At 41.2% G+C, this 17,824-nt stretch overlaps 1 protein-coding gene across 10 annotated transcripts in view; it reads right to left on the bottom strand.

Moving 5' to 3' along the window:
• The window catches only part of LOC135915137 (uncharacterized), a 140,740-nt gene that overhangs the window by 12,763 nt on the left and 110,153 nt on the right, over window positions 1–17,824 (bottom strand). For all 10 annotated transcript variants that reach the window (XM_065448139.2, XM_065448135.2, XM_065448134.2 and 7 more), the window contains 2 exons: window positions 11,322–11,369; window positions 9,015–9,032 (listed from right to left, as the gene is read on the bottom strand). In XM_065448139.2, the coding sequence (XP_065304211.1) occupies window positions 9,015–9,032; window positions 11,322–11,369 (66 nt within the window). The remainder of the gene's footprint in view (window positions 1–9,014; window positions 9,033–11,321; window positions 11,370–17,824) is intronic.

The following is a 17,824-nucleotide window of genomic DNA, read 5'->3' on the forward strand; positions in this document are numbered from 1 at the left end:
AACCCTGCGATGTCTGCGTGGCTTTCCACTGGCAGCAGCGGCGGTGACCAGAGCGCATCGTAAATCTGCTTGCTGCTTTACGCAGGGAAAAAAGAAGAAAGGTTGCTGTTATCTCGCCATGGAATGCTAACCACGAGGGCCATATCTTCAAGCTGAACCACTGCATCGTACTTCGGCGCAACGTCACGGCACTGCAGCGACATTTGGACACTGCTTGGCCCGATATAAACCCAGCGATGTCTGCGTGGCTTTCCACTGGCAGCAGCGGCGGTGACCAGAGCGCATCGTAAATCTGCTTGCTGCTTTACGCAGGTCAGTTAACCATAGCTTTGTACTATTAGTGCCCTTAATCTGTCTCGCCTGCCGCTGCTGCCATTGAACCCTTGCAGTTATGTCTAGTACAGAGTGCTCTGTCTGTGAAAAGCCTACCACACGCGATGAATTGACTATTGCTTGTATTAGGTGCAACAACATTTTCCATGCTGGAAGCTGTTGCGATGTAACACAAAAGGTACTCCGCTCGAAAAGTGATTCCTATGGGAAAACATGGAAGTGCGAATCTTGTCGGGAAGCAAAATCCGCTGGCATATGGGCAAAAAGTTCCAGCTCAGCTTACGAAGCAACCGATGTTGCCTTACAGCTAGCGATGATAGGAGAAAAGCTAGAGAAACTATTACCGCTAATCAAATCTGTTCTTGTAATAGAGGAATCGATTCATCATATGTCACAAAGGTTTGACGACATCATGAAACGTCTAGATAAGCAGGACAAAGAGATACAGTCGCTCAAGAAAAGAGTGGACAAGATTGACGAAGCGCGATTGAGCGAAACACAGATGCAGTTACAGGAGGCCGTCAATGAACTCGAATGGCGCAGCAGGCGCCTAAATTTATAGTTCCATGGCATTCCTGTGACACCTGCTGAAGATTTGCTCGGTAAAGTGAACGAACTTGCACCTGTTCTTCAAGTACCTTGCCTGAAAATGATGATATTACTGCCATACACCGACTTCCCGCAAGGCCAGACACAACCCCCGGTATAATTGTTCGTTTCAGTCGTCAAAAAAGAGAGAGAAATGTGGTACGCCACACGTAAGAGGCTGAGACGTCGGGAATCGCGCTTCAATCCTAGAAAATATAACGAAACAGAACCGAGAACTTCTACGCTCAACAAAAGACTGGGCAGCGGCGACCAACTTCCGTTTTGTCTGGCATGCGAACGGCAAAATTCTTATGCGGAAGGCCACTGGGGATCGAGCGATTGTTGTCAAGAAAGACACGCGGTTGCAATCGTTGACTTAGTAGCATTGCTCGTGTGATTATCCGATATGGTTGTCTTACCCCACCAGTTCTCTGAAAAAGTAAAACCTCGTAATTTTTCTTTGTCTTTTCTTACCCTTAATTGTCGGTCTGCAAAATCAAAAATAGATGACCTCGAACTTTTTTTCCATCGCGTAAGCTTCCCCTTCTCTGTGATTATATTAACAGAAACCTGGTATGAAAAGGACTCGGAAATGTATGAGCCACCACCGTATGCTCATTTCTTCGTGACGCGAAACAAGAAAAGAGGGGGCGGTGTATCTATCCTTATGCAAAAATGCATCGATTGCCACCTTGAAAGAGAGTACACATGTGTAACTGATGAACATGAAGCTGTAGCGGTCCGTGCAAATGAAAACATGTTTGTTGGCTTGTATAGGCCGCCCGCTGGCAGCTCTGACAATTTCTTTAGTTTTTTTGAACGCTTATGTTTTTCAACTGAGCAGAATCTCAAACTTGTTGTCGGAGGTGATTTTGATATTAATTTACTTCAACGTGATTTTAAGCAAATGACTTTGTTATCGACTGTTAGTATGTATGGCTATGATATTGTTTCGACAAGCGCAACGAGAATAACAGACACATCAGAGACTTTGCTAGATTTATTCATAACGAACACCACGCTTGAAAAAACTACCGCTGGCACCATATCTTGTGATACCAGTGATCATTTACCCGTTTTTCTACTTTTAGACACAGTTTGCCGTAAAAAAGCAAGACGTCAACGCGTTTATAAGGATATTTCAGATGCAAACATGACGCGATTTAAAGAATCCCTGCAGGATGTTACATGGGAGTGCATATATGAAATCAAAGATGCAGATAAGGCATATGACGAATTCCTAATGTAGTAAAAAATGCTTATCACGCAAGTTTTCCCACAAAAACTGCTAAACGGACACACAAAATAAGAAAACCTTGGGTGAGCAAGGATATATATGATAAAATTAAAACCAAAGAACAACTTTACGCTACCTTCCTTAAAACCAAGGACATAAATGTATTTGCTGAATTTAAGCGGCTTAGAAATAACGTTGTGAAGTTGCTCCGGAAAGCGAGGTCGGCATATTACTCTAATCTATTTTCACATGACACTAAGCGTACCGACCTGACCTGGAAAAAAATAAACACTGTGCTCGGGCGCAACCAAGATTCCAACGAAATTGACTCAATATGTTACGGTAACGATTATGTTTCTCGTTCTGCTTTAGCCAATCTGTTCAACAATTTTTTCATTAACCAATTCACAAGTAATGCAGTACAACACAAAAGTATACACAGACCTTGCACAACCCCAAACACCATATTTTTTTGCCCAACAGACGCTCAAGAGGTAGCTTCCGCAATAACAAACCTTAAAAACAGTAGGGTTTGCGACATAGACAACCTACAATTAGGACCAGTAAAGTATGCAGTGCATGAGATAGCGCGTCCATTAACGCACATTTTTAATCTTATCCTCTCGACTGGTGTATGTCCAAAAAACATGTAGATTGCAAAAGTAACTTTAATTTTTAAGGGCGGTGACAGAAATGTATTGAAGAACTATAGACCTATATCGATTTTACCAGTTTTTTTCCAAAGCGATAGAAAAGCTCTTGTATATAAGATTGTCTAACTATTTTTCTAAGCAGTCATTACTACACAATTTTCAGCATGGATTTCGTCAGCATTGTTCGACGGAAACCGCGCTGCTAAAGCAAAAGGAAATAATCTTAAAAAAACTTTTCAGACCTTAATTTAACACTAGCAGTATATGTAGATTTATCGAAAGCCTTTGATTCATTACAGCATGAAATACTACTTGATAAATTGCACTCATACGGTGTACACGGCATTGCGTATGACCTCCTAGCTTCTTATTTAGGGCATCGTAAGCAGTATGTATCAATGGGAACATCTTCTTCAGATATTAAATGCATAAAGATGGGAGTACCTCAGGGCAGCATATTGGGGCCACTTTTATTTTGTATTTACGTTAACGACCTATACTCCTTCACCTCAAATCCACATGTAACATTAATTTGCTATGCTGATGACACTACATTATTAATCATCGGTAAAACAACTGACGAAATACAAAAGATATCGGATGAAACAATGCCGCTGTTACTGGAATGGACAAAGTGCAACTCCTTACTTATTAATACCGCAAAAACAAAAGCAATACTCTTCAGACCAAAAAATAAGGTTGTAAATTTGCCGCTGATTACACTTGGCTACAATGTGATTGAAATAGTAGAATGCATGAAAGTGCTGGGCGTATATTTTTCAAGTACTTTAACTTGGGATGACCATATCCGCGAAACTCATAAAAAATTGTGCAAAACTGCGGGTATCCTAAACAAATGTAGACATATCATTCCTCAACGTATAAAACTACTATTATATAACTCGTTAGCCCTTTCTCAGTTATCCTACGCCCACCTAGTATGGGGCACAACAACAACAACGAATCTAAACAGACTGTTCCTAATTGAAAAGAAGTTTATGCGAATAATTGCAAACGTCGCATATGATTCTCACACGCAGCAACTCTTTAAACAGTTTAAGGTTATAAATATCCATGATTTTTATAATTACCGTTTACTCCAGACATACTGTTCGGCCACAAAAAAGAACAACTCTTTTTACAGCGAGATTTCAGAATTAAGAGAAAATATTGCCGTATACCCTACGCGTCACCATAATATTTGGCACATACCTACACCTCAAAACAACTATGGCAAACAATCGATCGCTTTTACTCTCCCAACTCTGCTAGATAATTTTGCCAACAAATCTGTAGATGTGTCACAGTTGTCCAAAAAAACAATGCGAGATCAGTTCCTGTGAATATGATGCATTTATTTATGTTTTCGTATAGTTTGCCCATTAATGTGAAGTTTTCTTTTGTATTTTGCAAAATGCTTATGTTCCATTGTGCAATCATTGTCCGTGCATATGTATGAAAGCAGTCATTTGTAAGAAAATTGTTTCTACTGCTGCTGCTGCTGTGTAAAGGGGCAGCCACCTCGTCAAGCTACTAATTTCAGTAGCTTTTTGTGGCTGCTCCTTTCTTGTGTATTTCTTCAAGGAGAATAAAAATTTAATTCAATTCAATTCAATTCAAACCGACCTGGGGCCAGACGTTACGCAGCTCGCTAGGAAACTTAAGAAAATTGATATAGATATCAAGAACATTATGGAAAAGCAACATGTTGATACAGGAACCAAATTAGGCGCATTTAGACAGTGGAAAGAAAATTGGATGCTTCCCAGAACTAATTTATTAGTAGGAATTGCACAATTGAAACACTTGAAGAAACAAATGACGACCTGGAGAATCAGAGTGGTAGGTCACATTTCATTGTATATGGCAATCCGAAGGATGAAGAAGAAACGAATGGGGTAGTAGAAGATACAGCTAACCGAAAAAATTGTGAAGGGCATGATTCGTTCGGAAGGGGTAACTATTAAACGCATCCACCGCTTTGGCAAGGCTAGAAGAAAGAAGTCAAGGCCTGCTATATGTAAGCTCGTACTTTTGAGAGAAAAGAACAAGGCGTTTTAAAGAGAGGCTAGGAAGTGAACGTTACTAATTTGTCTATTGGGGAAGACTTTTCACGAAAACTTCGAGAAACAGGAAGAAGCTTCGCGACAATGCGCAAAAAGAACTGTGATAAACATGACAAACCATCCCCTGCGTTCGATAGGCAGCAGCAGCAATGGGCCATATATCTCTAGTTTGCAAAAAGGATATATAGCTCAAAAAGAGCATCGAAGAGATAAATCGGCGAGTGAATCGGAGCCGTGTTCAGTTACGCATACTCATCAATACTCATCAATATAAGCGCCAGGATTATACTGAACAAACCTGACATATTTCATGACATGTTATTTGGTGGTGATCTTGAGATAGTCACTGAAACGACTTTTTTATCTGCTATCCATAGCCAGAAAATTGCACTGGCAAAACTACTTAACCAGTAGAGAGAAGCAATCAAGTCACGGCGCCGACGTGGGCCTACTAAAAATAAATGCTTTTTATTTATGTTCCTGCCGAGGTTTCAGGGTGCTGAAGCAGCAGTTTGTAAGATTCCGGAAAATTCAATTTGCACCGGATGTGTTGGTCGAAGTCCATCCGCAAATCATGAGTTCATAGCCGGCCTTCAGGAATTAATGCAGCAGCATGGTAGTAACTGTCGAGTCATTGTGATTGGAGGCTAACTTTCCAGACAATAACAGGATCTGAACAACGCATCATTCGCCTCGAATGCCCTAGTTGTCATAATTATTCAATCTTAAACAAGTGGTATTGCAACCTACGCGTACACGAGGTTACATCGCGAATATTCCAGTTTTTATATTTCTTAGCAGCTCATTTTCCTGCAAGGCACAGCCAGGTTCATATCACTGACGATGTATCAGATTACGAAATGCTACTACGGCTCCTACGATTACATAGCACATTTAAAGCCTCACCACCTGCAGTAAATGTACCTAAGTTGGCAAGGGCTGGCGACTGTAGCACATTGACCTACCTTGCACATGAGGTCATAAGCCAATAAACAGATGCCACAGACAATATAGGGGAAATAACTAGCGCTTAATAATTGAATTATTCGTTTAACTCAAATAGTAAGTACAAGTATTTCCACTATGTTGTCTTTGGTGTCATTGTTGGCTTCTTGCGATACGTTAATAAAATCAGACCCCTCAGTTAAATTTTTTCTCCTACCTTGTACATTAGCTGCGCTCATTCCTCAAATTGCTTAAGGAGCATCTGTAAATGTCAACGGGCTATGGGTCTATTTCAAAAGTATTGTTCTTCATCGCATGGTAAACATCATACTTCTTAAGTACAAACGACCTCGGCAAAGTAACATGTGGAGAACTCTAGAAGTCATCCACGCAAAACGATGATTTGAAAGATTACATCAAACAATTCAAAATAGTGCTAAGGACCCAATATAAAACTGAAAACTGGCAATCTCTGACAAAGAAGCAAAAAAATTACAAGCTAAAGAATATTTTAAGGTAACCCTTCTGAACGTTATTACCAGCAATTCGCAAATATTCTGGAGGTATATTCGCCTGACCACGGGTTCTGCGTTCAAACCGTCGCCAGAAGAAAACACCGATAGAGGAAGCCAGTACAGGAATTTTTTCACCTCACTATTTAAAGAAAATTTTGGCTTTTTACCTCCCACCAGAGTGACTACTAATGCGTGTATTGGTTCCTACGACATCAGTGATGTGGGAATTGTTACCTTCCTAGTAAAATAAGGTCTTAAAAAGACTAACGGCCCTGACAAAATTTCTAGCGTTCCCTAGAAATTCCCCTAGCATTCCCCCCATATAAACGAAATCGTGAAGCAAGTAGCTCGGCCTAACTTTCCTCAAGTCACCTTTAGTTTCTAAACTTCCAAATTACTGGAAAATCGTCAAAGTAACACCAATCCACACATTGGGACACAGAAACACGACGTTAATTTCAGGCCGATATATTAATAAGCACGTCATGTAAGTTGCTGGAAAATATAAGGCTGAAATAGAACACGAACTCTCCGGAGACGATAAACTACCTATCACCTAATCAACAATGTTTTCTTGCGGGTTCGTTAACCATTATTCAGCTCCCTCAAATAGTTCATGACCTCGCGCAGGCTATCAATAATACCAGTCAAATTGATCTGATACTACTTGATATATCGTAAGCATTTTATTCTGTCTGCCCGAAACACCTAATAGCGAAACTAGAAGCCGTGCTAGCAAAACCGAAAGTAGGCGCTGGAACAAATAAAGTAGGCGCTGGAATAAAGAATAAAGCGCTGAAATAAAGGGTACCGCTGAGATCCGTGCTTGGGCCAGGTATTACTGTATGTTAATGATATGAACAGTAAAATAGAGAGCAGTATAATGTTATTTGCCCATCATTGCACAAATTATAGAGACATTTGCAGTCACATTGAAAACAATCCACTTAAGAAATCGCATAGAATGCTGGTATACTGGTGCCATAATTGGCAAATTCCAGTTATACTACTTTATCTCATTAAGGACCAGCCCCTACCAAAATTTGGAGAACATGAAAATTTAGGGATTAGGCTAACATTTGATTTGAAATGGGACGTTCACATCAGCAGCATCGCTACGGCTGAACTGCGCCAACTGTTAAGCCTTAACGAATGCCTAAAACTATCACCACAGACCACGATATTCCTGACCCACACGGCCTTGGCGAGATCTGTTTGTGAGTACGCTAATACGGTATGGTTTCGCCATTCGAAGAATAACCTTAAAAAGCTAGAGACGGTTCAACATAAGGCTGTTAGGTATATTCACAAGAAATATCAACCTATGCATTCTCCTAGTAACATGTTGCTTGCCTCCAGCCTTCAGGCATTAAATGCTAGAGCCGAGGAAGGCCTCACTAAACTTTTTTTTCCAAGTTGTTTATGATAGTTATGTAACTGACAAAGCTCGGTGTGTCGCTTAGTCACAATCACTTGAAAGCCTACATAAGCATCTGCATAAAATGATAGAATATTCTCAGAAGTTAGACGCATTTAAATACTTCAGCAGTACGTAAATTGAACCAATTATATCGTTGTATAGCAAGCAGTCTCTCTTTGAGTTCCATACGAAGATTAAGGCGCATGCTCTAAATTGACATCAGGCACATTTACGCGGCTCAACACGTTGACTGTCTCACCATGAAGCTTTTTTTTTAATTGGCGCGATTGCCCTTTTTCCTTGTATTTTCTTTTCTTTTTCCTTCTTTTTGTGTGCTAAGTTATTTTATACACTTTCTAGTTCTATGTTGAAATTAGTATAGGCACTGCTCATGCCAACATTTTCCGTGACATATGTTTGTTGTTTAAAGTGTCGTAGAACACGCGTGAATATGCATTGAATATATACTTATGATACGTTATTTGAGCAGATCGAACAGAACACGAAGAAAAGGAAGCAAAACACAACATGGCACCGTTCTTGTTTCTTGCACTGCTGTACTTCTTTTTGTGCCGTGTTGCTTTTGTGCTGTCACAAAAAGTACGATGTATCCTAACCAACTCGTCTACCTTGCTATTTTTTTCTTCGCTTCGTATTGTCCCTTTTTTCAAGTGTCGTGTGTTCCTTGTGGTACATTTCTAAATTCATGAAATCACCTACACCCACACGCTGCTATGCTACCCTCCTATCTTGATCCAGCTTGAATATATGTGTTCCATTTGCAGATAGAAATATATAGTTTCTAATTTTTGTTCCACTACGTACGGTCAATATACCAACCTGTTAGGCTCCCGATTGCGAGTGGCAGTATATTAAAATAAAAAAAAAACGCCTAGCCTCCATCACAGCTATCACACTTGAACGTTCGCGTTATACACTAGAAATGTAGGTGCGTGTTTTCTTTTCTCTTGTTGTTTTGGAGCTTCTTTTTTATTGTGTTTGATGCCTGAATGAATTTTCATAAAAGCTAAGAAATTCTGCAGTAATTCTCTTCTAGAGCGCACCCACGATGAAATGCAAATGAGCTTCTATTGGGCATACTAGATTAGAGGTACCGCGAGCAAACGCCACAACACACCCACATTTATGATGCGAACATTTAGTGGTGACAGTTGTTGCTAGAAAAAATAAGTCAGGATTTCATTGTCAATTTTCAAAATCAGAGTGTGCTATATCCATCAATAGTGAACCACTCACCTTCAAGTCTCGATTTCGCTGTAGAATTGAAGGGAAGCCCAAGTGTCACGAAAGAAATGCGATCAGCAGAAACAAAGCACGTCACCAACAAATGCGAACCGGCGCGATGCAATTTGATTGCAATTGGTAAATCAGCCACTAGAAAAACAGCTATTGTCGTATACGCCATATTTTCTGTATCTAGAGGCATCTTTTCTAATGAAACAACTACGGCCTGAAACCATCTGCGACATCAGAATGTGTCTTCAGGCGAGGTTTACCGGATAAGTATAGCTACGTCGCCAGAGAGTGCTTGTGAACGATTGCATAGGTTATATCATACGCCAGCAGTGATACAAACAAGCATTGATGGAGGCACGCGACTGTTGTCGCCAAAAATATGTCATTTTCGTCACCTCCATATTGAAGGAACGCATCGTGTTTTACCAGCACACTAGAACTGCCGTAGCGCCTCCTGGCCAAGGCTGGTTCTCACTGGCTCTGGACAGACATAGCATGCACAAGTAGAGCATTAAGCCATACCAAGGGCGCTATTCTGGACATTCCGCCATTTTCTTCGATGCGTGACGTAGGCTCGACGTGAACAAAATGGCGCTGGTGGCCCCGTTTTGCTTACGTAACTTGACGCCAACTTGACGTTTCGCCTAAGAAATCGAAATGAAGGCACTGAATATAGCGTTATCGGTAAAACAAAACAGTTTTCCTCTGCAGTAAAAATAAAGCAGCTATCTCAAAGCGTATAATTATTCCGTCGAAAACGCTTCTCGCTTCCGTCGTCTGCTGCGTACAAGCCATCGTCTGCTTCAATAGCTAGGATGCGTGTCCCCGGAAAATGGAATGAGCCATCACATGTTGGCGCCAACGCGCTTGTTTTCTTGCTTGAGACAACATACGCGACCTACCAGTGGTGATGCGCGCACGTTCTAGGCCACGTTATCGCTATCTCATGAAACGCAAGTGACTCAGTCCGACTCGGCTGGCTGAGAAACGGCCGAATATCACCGATAGCGTTGCGCGCACCAGAGATATCCACTAGAGCGACGCAAGCGCCGGCGCTGCCATCTCTTGTTCATTTCCCTGGTTACTCGCACCGAGGGAGGAAACTTCAAGGCGCCGCCTTCCGTACATTTCTTTTTATAAATTAGAAAGAGGCCGTTGTCATAACTTTTGATTGTGCGAAAAGGCATTAATGTTGGTTACAATTCAAATGCAGCAGTGAAAAGTGGACAACATTGGCGAAAGTTTGCTATGTTCAACCAATATTATTTCGTATAAACGCGTTCTCTTAAAAAATGATGGCCCCAACCACAAATGCCAACACCACCCGAGAGCGATGCAACTACTATGAGCACGCGTTATGAACAAAAGATTTTCGTGGTGCCAAACGACGGGGAAAATGTGACGATACGCATTCCCCTCGTCAGCCATTGCGTATGGCTGCTCATTAGCATAATTCGCGCCGCTCGTCGCAGCAAAAATTATGGCGGAAAATCTCAGCAATGCCGGCCCAGTGCAACGCCACGCATCGTCAAAATGACGATTACGAAACAGCCCTTCCTGTGACGCTCCTCACGAGATATTCCTTCAGCCAATCAGCAAGCTGGCATGGCGCATATCTTGAATCGCCACCACATATTCGCGAAATTGCAGATGCATTGCCATGTCTTCTGCATGCTACCGCTCACATTATGTTTGAAGCACTAACATCACAATATATCTGCCAAGGACCAAAAAAATGTATTAGTCCATAAAATTTGCAGCTCCACATCACGTTTCGTCATCTTGATGAAAACGCAAAATCACATTTCGCAAAACTTCCGTTTCCCGGCAAAAATTTCAAGGCACGCGAGCTCGCCACAGCCAATAAGAGAGTAAACATCGCGGATAATGGCGGCTGTGCAGCCGCCATGCGTGTCCAGAATAGCGCCCTAATCATGGTTTGTCAAGTTGTCAGGCGAGGAAACAAACATCCTCTAAATCCAGCTACTCAAGCGTGCTCCACTAGGACGCTTTGTAACAGCCGAGCAAAATATCCGACCTCGTTGACAATACCTGCACCAGTGCGGGCGTCTCGCCAGCGTGAACGCGCCCACCACGTGGGGACCACGCCTGAGAATAACCCATATGATTTCTCCGAAGTCTGAATACAATCTTAAGTGACATTTATCTGGAGCGCATATTCCGAAAAACATATCATCCCAATTATTCCTAAATAGGGTGTCGCTTAGTAGAATCTAGGTGTAGATTACCGCTGTAGATTTTTGAGGTAGTCATGCAATCGGGTCAGACACCGGAAAGGCTACGCACCATGTTCGTCGTGAAATTGAGGAAAACTTTCATCTCGATGGCCGAAATCTGCGTAATGCAAACAAAAAGCTTTGAAATTAAGTACACCACAATATTGGAGCTTTCATTCTTTCCTCATGCTCCTTGCCTAATAATGTTTTCCATTTTTGTCAACATTATGTGAACAGTTTTAGAGTAAGCAACAAGGCAAGGGTGCTTCTTGGTACGAATAACCGAGCAAGAGAGTGCTAATGCGATTTTTTTGATAGAATTTTGCAGTAGCAGTTGCCTGCGTCTGTTGAGGGGGATAGTTAAATTCAAATACGTGCGGTGTACATAGACGGAACAAGAAAATGCTCCGGTTTCAGATGCAAACATCGCATAAAAACACGACTAGCTTTATGAATCATACTAAAGAAAATAATTTTGAAACCTGCCTTGCTGGCTAAGGCCCGGCAGAGTTGAGTTGGCTTACACTTCTAGAGTATCTCACTTATACAAAATCAACTTCTTGGTGTTTTCAAGTAGAGGAATAGTTGAAAATAGTTTGTGTTTAATGAGCACGACAGACATTTATGCCATCACGCCTGCGTTCGAAAAATCTGGACAAACATAAATATCGCCAGATGAAAATTGTTACATTTTGCGCAAGAACTTTCAATATTCTTAAACGAACAAACTATTACGTAACACAGGTAAAACACGTTCATGCGGTCTGCCTAATTTTCAATGGCAATAACGATAATAATTCTGAAATGTCGTTGTCTCACACAAAGTGCAGACATTTCTAAATTTCTTGTTTTCTCAATGTACCACATTGCAATTCTTCAAACAAATTGGTATCGCCTCATGGGCAGTCATAATATTCTTCAAAATGGTTCTGGCTTTAAATTCGCGTGAGAAATTTTATTGTTTTATTGAGGACACACTCACGCTACAGCACTCCTTGTCAATGTGTCATATTGATTGTCCACTATAATATCTTTAACCTGCCCTCAGCCGTAACCTTTTGCTGAATCAATCGGCCATATCAATACATGGTCCACGAAAAAGTAAGTGTTCAATGATAAGCGCACTGAGCAATAAACTGACATCTGGTGCTTGTGAGTAAAAATTGCGATATCAGGTCAATGCTCCATTTCACCTGTAGTGCTAACGACTCATTGACAATTTTTGTTCGTAAAAACAAAACACAATCTGAAATATGAGTTTTGCTTTGCAGGCGGGCGCTCGTCCTACTTTCTGCGTGTTATGTTCACTTATTCAAATTTCGCTAGTAAACTTGTAGAGTGGTGTAACAAAGGAATGTCAGAACAGCTTTCATTGGTTTGTCTCAGGTGCATATAAATTTTGCTGTATACCAGGTAGCTTTTAGAAGGTGCAAAATATTAAAAAAATGTTTGTGGTGCATAAAACAATTGAAACCACTGATCTGAATTATTCGATGAGGTGGCCATTAGTTCTACGCGAAATCAAAATGTCTATTGGAACAATTGACACACTAACGCTAATTATTATTACATTACTTACAGCACATATTCAAATATATCAATTATAGCTGGTGAGGTCGAAACGCGTATCAACATGCGACGAATTCTCAGAACTGCATAAGGTTCGAGATATTGCCATGTAGAAGCAACGGTGAAGAAGCCAGCTAAACTGTGATTGAAAAAAAAATAGAATTTTATTCGGCGAACTTGTTCCCCGCAGAGGAAGGACCACTCAAAGAACAACGCAATTGGCGATCGTCAAAAATCTAATCTGCCGGCCAAGCGCGTCGGCTGTTATACACGACTAATCGAAGCTTCCAGAGTAAACGGTGGTGCCCGCGTGTCTTCCTGAAAGTTCTACACAATTCGCGTCGCACAAGCAGTCAGATTACACGAGCTTTGGTGACAACAGAACCATCAATAACATTCGGGAGACTTCCGATACACGTGGGCGCGTCCCGGGCTGAGTGATAACACTTGCTAGATTGGGATAAGGGCTCATCCGAAAGAGATAGACAAGTCCACGTGTCAATAATAATTTTCGAAGTGTCCGACGAAATGTATTACCATTCTTTCTTTTAATAAAGCACTATGTTATGCAATGAAGCGCTAAAGTAACTGTAACACCACTGCGGTCGTCGTAAACTTAGAAAGTTATCTCAAAACTGGTGCAGTCCTGAGAATTCGTTGTAAATGGATATGCCTTGCTAATTCATGGGTTATGATTCGAAGATTTCAATATGTTCCGTAAAATAATTGAATGAAGGGTTAGTTGGGGCAATTATGTTCTATATTTGACTAGTCATTTTTATTTCTTGTAGAAATAATGGCCGCCTCTTTCAGTAACCTAAATCAAGGGTTGGAATTATGCTATCTATCACAGACAATTAAAAAACATCAGCCTTATAAAAAACACCCGGTATATCAGACCCATACAACAGTCTTCTGAGAGTCTACTAGCCTGCAAAACTGATTTCTGCGCGGGCATGCTTGAGTTATTTGCTATGTTGATCGACCAACATCTACACATGGCTAAGAGACTTGCCGTAGTCAGTCGTTACAGGATATTATTGATTATATGGAGTTGTATAACGAGCAAGACAATAAGTAGGCAAGCATTATTGTGTCCTGCAGAAAGCAGGGTTTCAGGGAGGGCTGTCGCTTGTTGCTCCCTCCTAGAACAGTGACTGCCCTCCTTGAAACGCTGCTTTCTGTAGCTAACGGTAAGCGGCGAAAGAAGTTCATGGTTGTGCAGTGCCGGCAGCAGCACGCATCCCCATAGGCAAAGGTAAACTTGCCCTTTATTCTTGAAAACCAGGCAATTAACTGGCCAAATGTTGTACCAAACGAAGTCGACACCAAAATGCGATCTTTTTGCAATATTCGTAATAGTACAGTGCAGCCGTGAACACAAAATCTTTCTTTCGAACACGTGCAAGGAATTATTCGGGACGCTGTATGCAGGTTTATAAAAAAGTGAACGCTTGCTTTTGTATAAACGAAAGGACTAGACAACCCATGAACCAGCAGGGACGGTTCTCATTAGGAAGTAAAGACGCATGCGTCGGCCAGGAATCACTAAGATTACTTTATACTGAATATTGCTACATGGATAGGTAGTTTTGGACTGCCCATACCGATCGAGAGCGCGTCACACCTACTGTTTGTACCTTCCTAGTATACAGCGCAGTGGTTTGGTTCTGGTTTTTCTGCAGTTTTAGGTCTGTTTCGTTTTCTCCACACACACACACACACACACACACACACACACACACACACACACACACACACACACACACACATATATATATATATATATATATATATATATATATATATATATATATATATATATATATATATATATATATATATATATATGTCTCACAACGGAAGTTGTACTGGGACGTATCATATATATATATATATATATATATATATATATATATATATGATACGTCCCAGTACAACTTCAGTTGTGAGACAGCCCTCGTGTCGCGCATTTCCTCCTCTTTGTCTCTAATGTGTGCGCTGCATTTTGGTGACCATGAAATATACTGCTCTGTATGTCTTTTAGTTATTCTGATGTCGAGATGTATGTATCCACTGATATCAGTAAGTGATTCAAACGCAGTGTTGATGTGGAAGAAAGATTTACTTCTAGAGACGCTCATAAATAGAAATTCTTCCTTGGAAGGATTCACACTCTGATGCTCACAACATAAAAGAGTAGTACCAGGTCTGAATTCAGTATCTGCTGGTCATTTCACGAGTTTTGAGCTCTACATACAACACAGTCACTAGAAAACAATCGTATCGTAACTGGCTTGCTGATTAGGATAACTGTGTCATCACCATGGGTCATAAAGAACGAGCACAGAAGGTTTCCTCGAGACTACAGTTGAAACAGGGTAAGGAACACTGTGACACCCCGTCAATCTACAGTATACCTGAGTAGCTGAGCGCAGTCTTTGTCGCTGCTAACAATCCCATGGAAAATCTGTCTTCAGGGCCAAGGAACGCCTGCACGAGTAGAATCCCGAGCACAAATCGACTCCATTCGCGCTTTCAATATGAACAACAGGCTGAGCTAACGTAAGATTTGTTTTACTGACAAATAAGTTGTGCGGGTTGTGTTAAAGCGTTTCGCCGCGTTTATTTTTCAAAAGGATATCTGGGATCGGCAAGGACATGCCCAGCAATGTTCATGTGGTCTGTCCTGTGTAACTTTTACGACGACTGTGGTGAACTGCTTACTTCGTTAAAGGATTGAACACATTACTCTACCATCTTTGTCTTCCCTTTCAGCAGATGTTCGATGAAAATTTGCTAAAAGAAATTGAGAAACGTATTACTGACGTTTACCTATATTGAGTGGTTTTATAAAACGGAAATATACATTCGTGACCACCCCCGTGGTGGTGATCGTGTTGATGGAGTGGTTTATTTTATTTTATTTATTTATTTACACATTACTGCAGGCGGCAATGCTGCCCAAGCAGGAAAGGGTTTACAAAAGATGCTTTTAGAACATATTTTCAGATGAAACATTATATGTGCATCTTCGTGGTGCCATACCGCCGCCTTGCTTCCCTGGACGGCGCTGAATCATCCACACTGGGTGAATCTGCGGCTGCGTAGCCACTTCGTGGTCTGCTGCTGGCATCGGCTAAATCACCGCTGGAGATCTCTGCAATCGCTGCGCGCCCTATAAACAAGCCGACATCGACACCTGCTCTTCACTGGCAGTAGCGGCACTGCATGACCCACATCTGAAGCCTGATTCCTCTGTTCGCGCAGGTATTCCTGAGTGTTTTTGTATCCCCTTTTTTTTCTGCCACTGCTGCTGCTGCTGCCATCAACTGTTTTTTTTCTGTTTTTTTCCTATCCGAGTCTCTGTTTAATACTCATAACATGCCAACGAATGCAGAACTCTAAAAAAAAATGGAGGAGCTGGAAGTTAAGATTATCAACATGACTAAAAGCACGCATGAACTAGTCTTTGGTAAGATCTTGCTAAGAATGAAGAAGTCTGGGATTGACGTTGTCGAGCTAAAAAAAGGGAGTTGATTCCTTGAATACAAGTGCCGAGCACTTGAACGGTCTTGTAGAAGAACTGCGTAGCCAAAATACAAGCCTAATTGCTGAGAAAAAACAATTAAAATCTCAAAACCAGTCATTGACTCTCAGAATGGAGGAGCTCGAACAGTACTCTCGGCTTGGCAATGTTATGATCAAGGGCATTCCCTGCTCCCAAGGAGAGGACTGTATGGCAATAATGACAACAGTAGGAGACAAAATTGGCTGTCCCGTATCGCCTAGCGATCTGGACATTGTTCATCGCGTACCCACCAGAGCTAACGACAAAAAAATATATATAATTGCACGGTTCTGCTCCAGAGCTAAGAAAGCTGATCTTGTGAGCAAGGCGCGTAAAGCCAAACTCTGTCTTAGTGACATTGGATTTCTGGCTCATTTAATGCTCCTGTCTTTGTAAATGAGCATCTAACCCCATCCAACAAGGCTCTCTTTTCGAAAGCCCTAACTTTGAAGAAAGAAAGGAACTGGATGTTCCTTTGGACGGACAACTGCCAACTCAAGGCTAGGAAAACCACTAGCAGCAAAGTTCTTCGCATTCGAGACGAATCTGACCTAACCAAAACAGACTAGAGCTCATTGTTTAACCAATTGATATAACAATTATGGCTGCCCTACTGAAACCTCATCAAGTAAATTCCTTTTCGAGGGGATTTCATTCCATCATTCATGTTAACGCGAGGAGTCTTCGTAAGCACTTTGACTCAATCGATAATTTCCTCGGACCGCTAACTAGTCCGTTTTCGCTAATTGCCATTACTGAAACCTGGTTACCTGATGACGACAAAAATTTATATTGCTTCCCTAACTATAAATCGGAATACTGCAATAGATTAACGAGCTGTCACGGTGGTGCGGCCATATTTGTTTCTCCTAATATTGCTTATCGAAGAAGACATGACCTATCCTTAACCATTACTAATTGCGAATCTGTTTGGATTGAATTCAGTAGCTGCTTTCTTGCTCAGGACAACAAGGATTTCATAGTTGGCTGCATTTACCGTTCTCCTTCATCATCAGTTAATGATTTCTGTACTAATCTTGATCATATCTCACACACTATAGCAGTAGAAAATAAGAATGTTGTTATGATGGGTGATATAAATATTAATATACTAGATGAAACATCACCCATATGTATTCACTATACTAGTTTGTTCGATAGCTACGGATATGATTGTTTAATTGACGTCCCCACACGGGAAGTTTCTAACGGCACTGGTACACTTATTGATCATGCTCTTTCTAATCTCCTTCATACACGAGAGGCAAGAGTTTTGCAAATCGACATTACGGATCATTATCCCCTGCTCTTACGCTTCAATTCCAACGTACGACCTTGCCGACTTACACATACTAAAGACGTTCTGGACAAAGTCAGCTTCATAACTGCTGTTGCTAATACAAATTGGTTTGAAATTAGATCACTAAACGACC

This window comes from Dermacentor albipictus, chromosome 4 (genome assembly GCF_038994185.2).
Source record: "Dermacentor albipictus isolate Rhodes 1998 colony chromosome 4, USDA_Dalb.pri_finalv2, whole genome shotgun sequence".
Lineage (NCBI taxonomy): Eukaryota > Metazoa > Arthropoda > Arachnida > Ixodida > Ixodidae > Dermacentor > Dermacentor albipictus.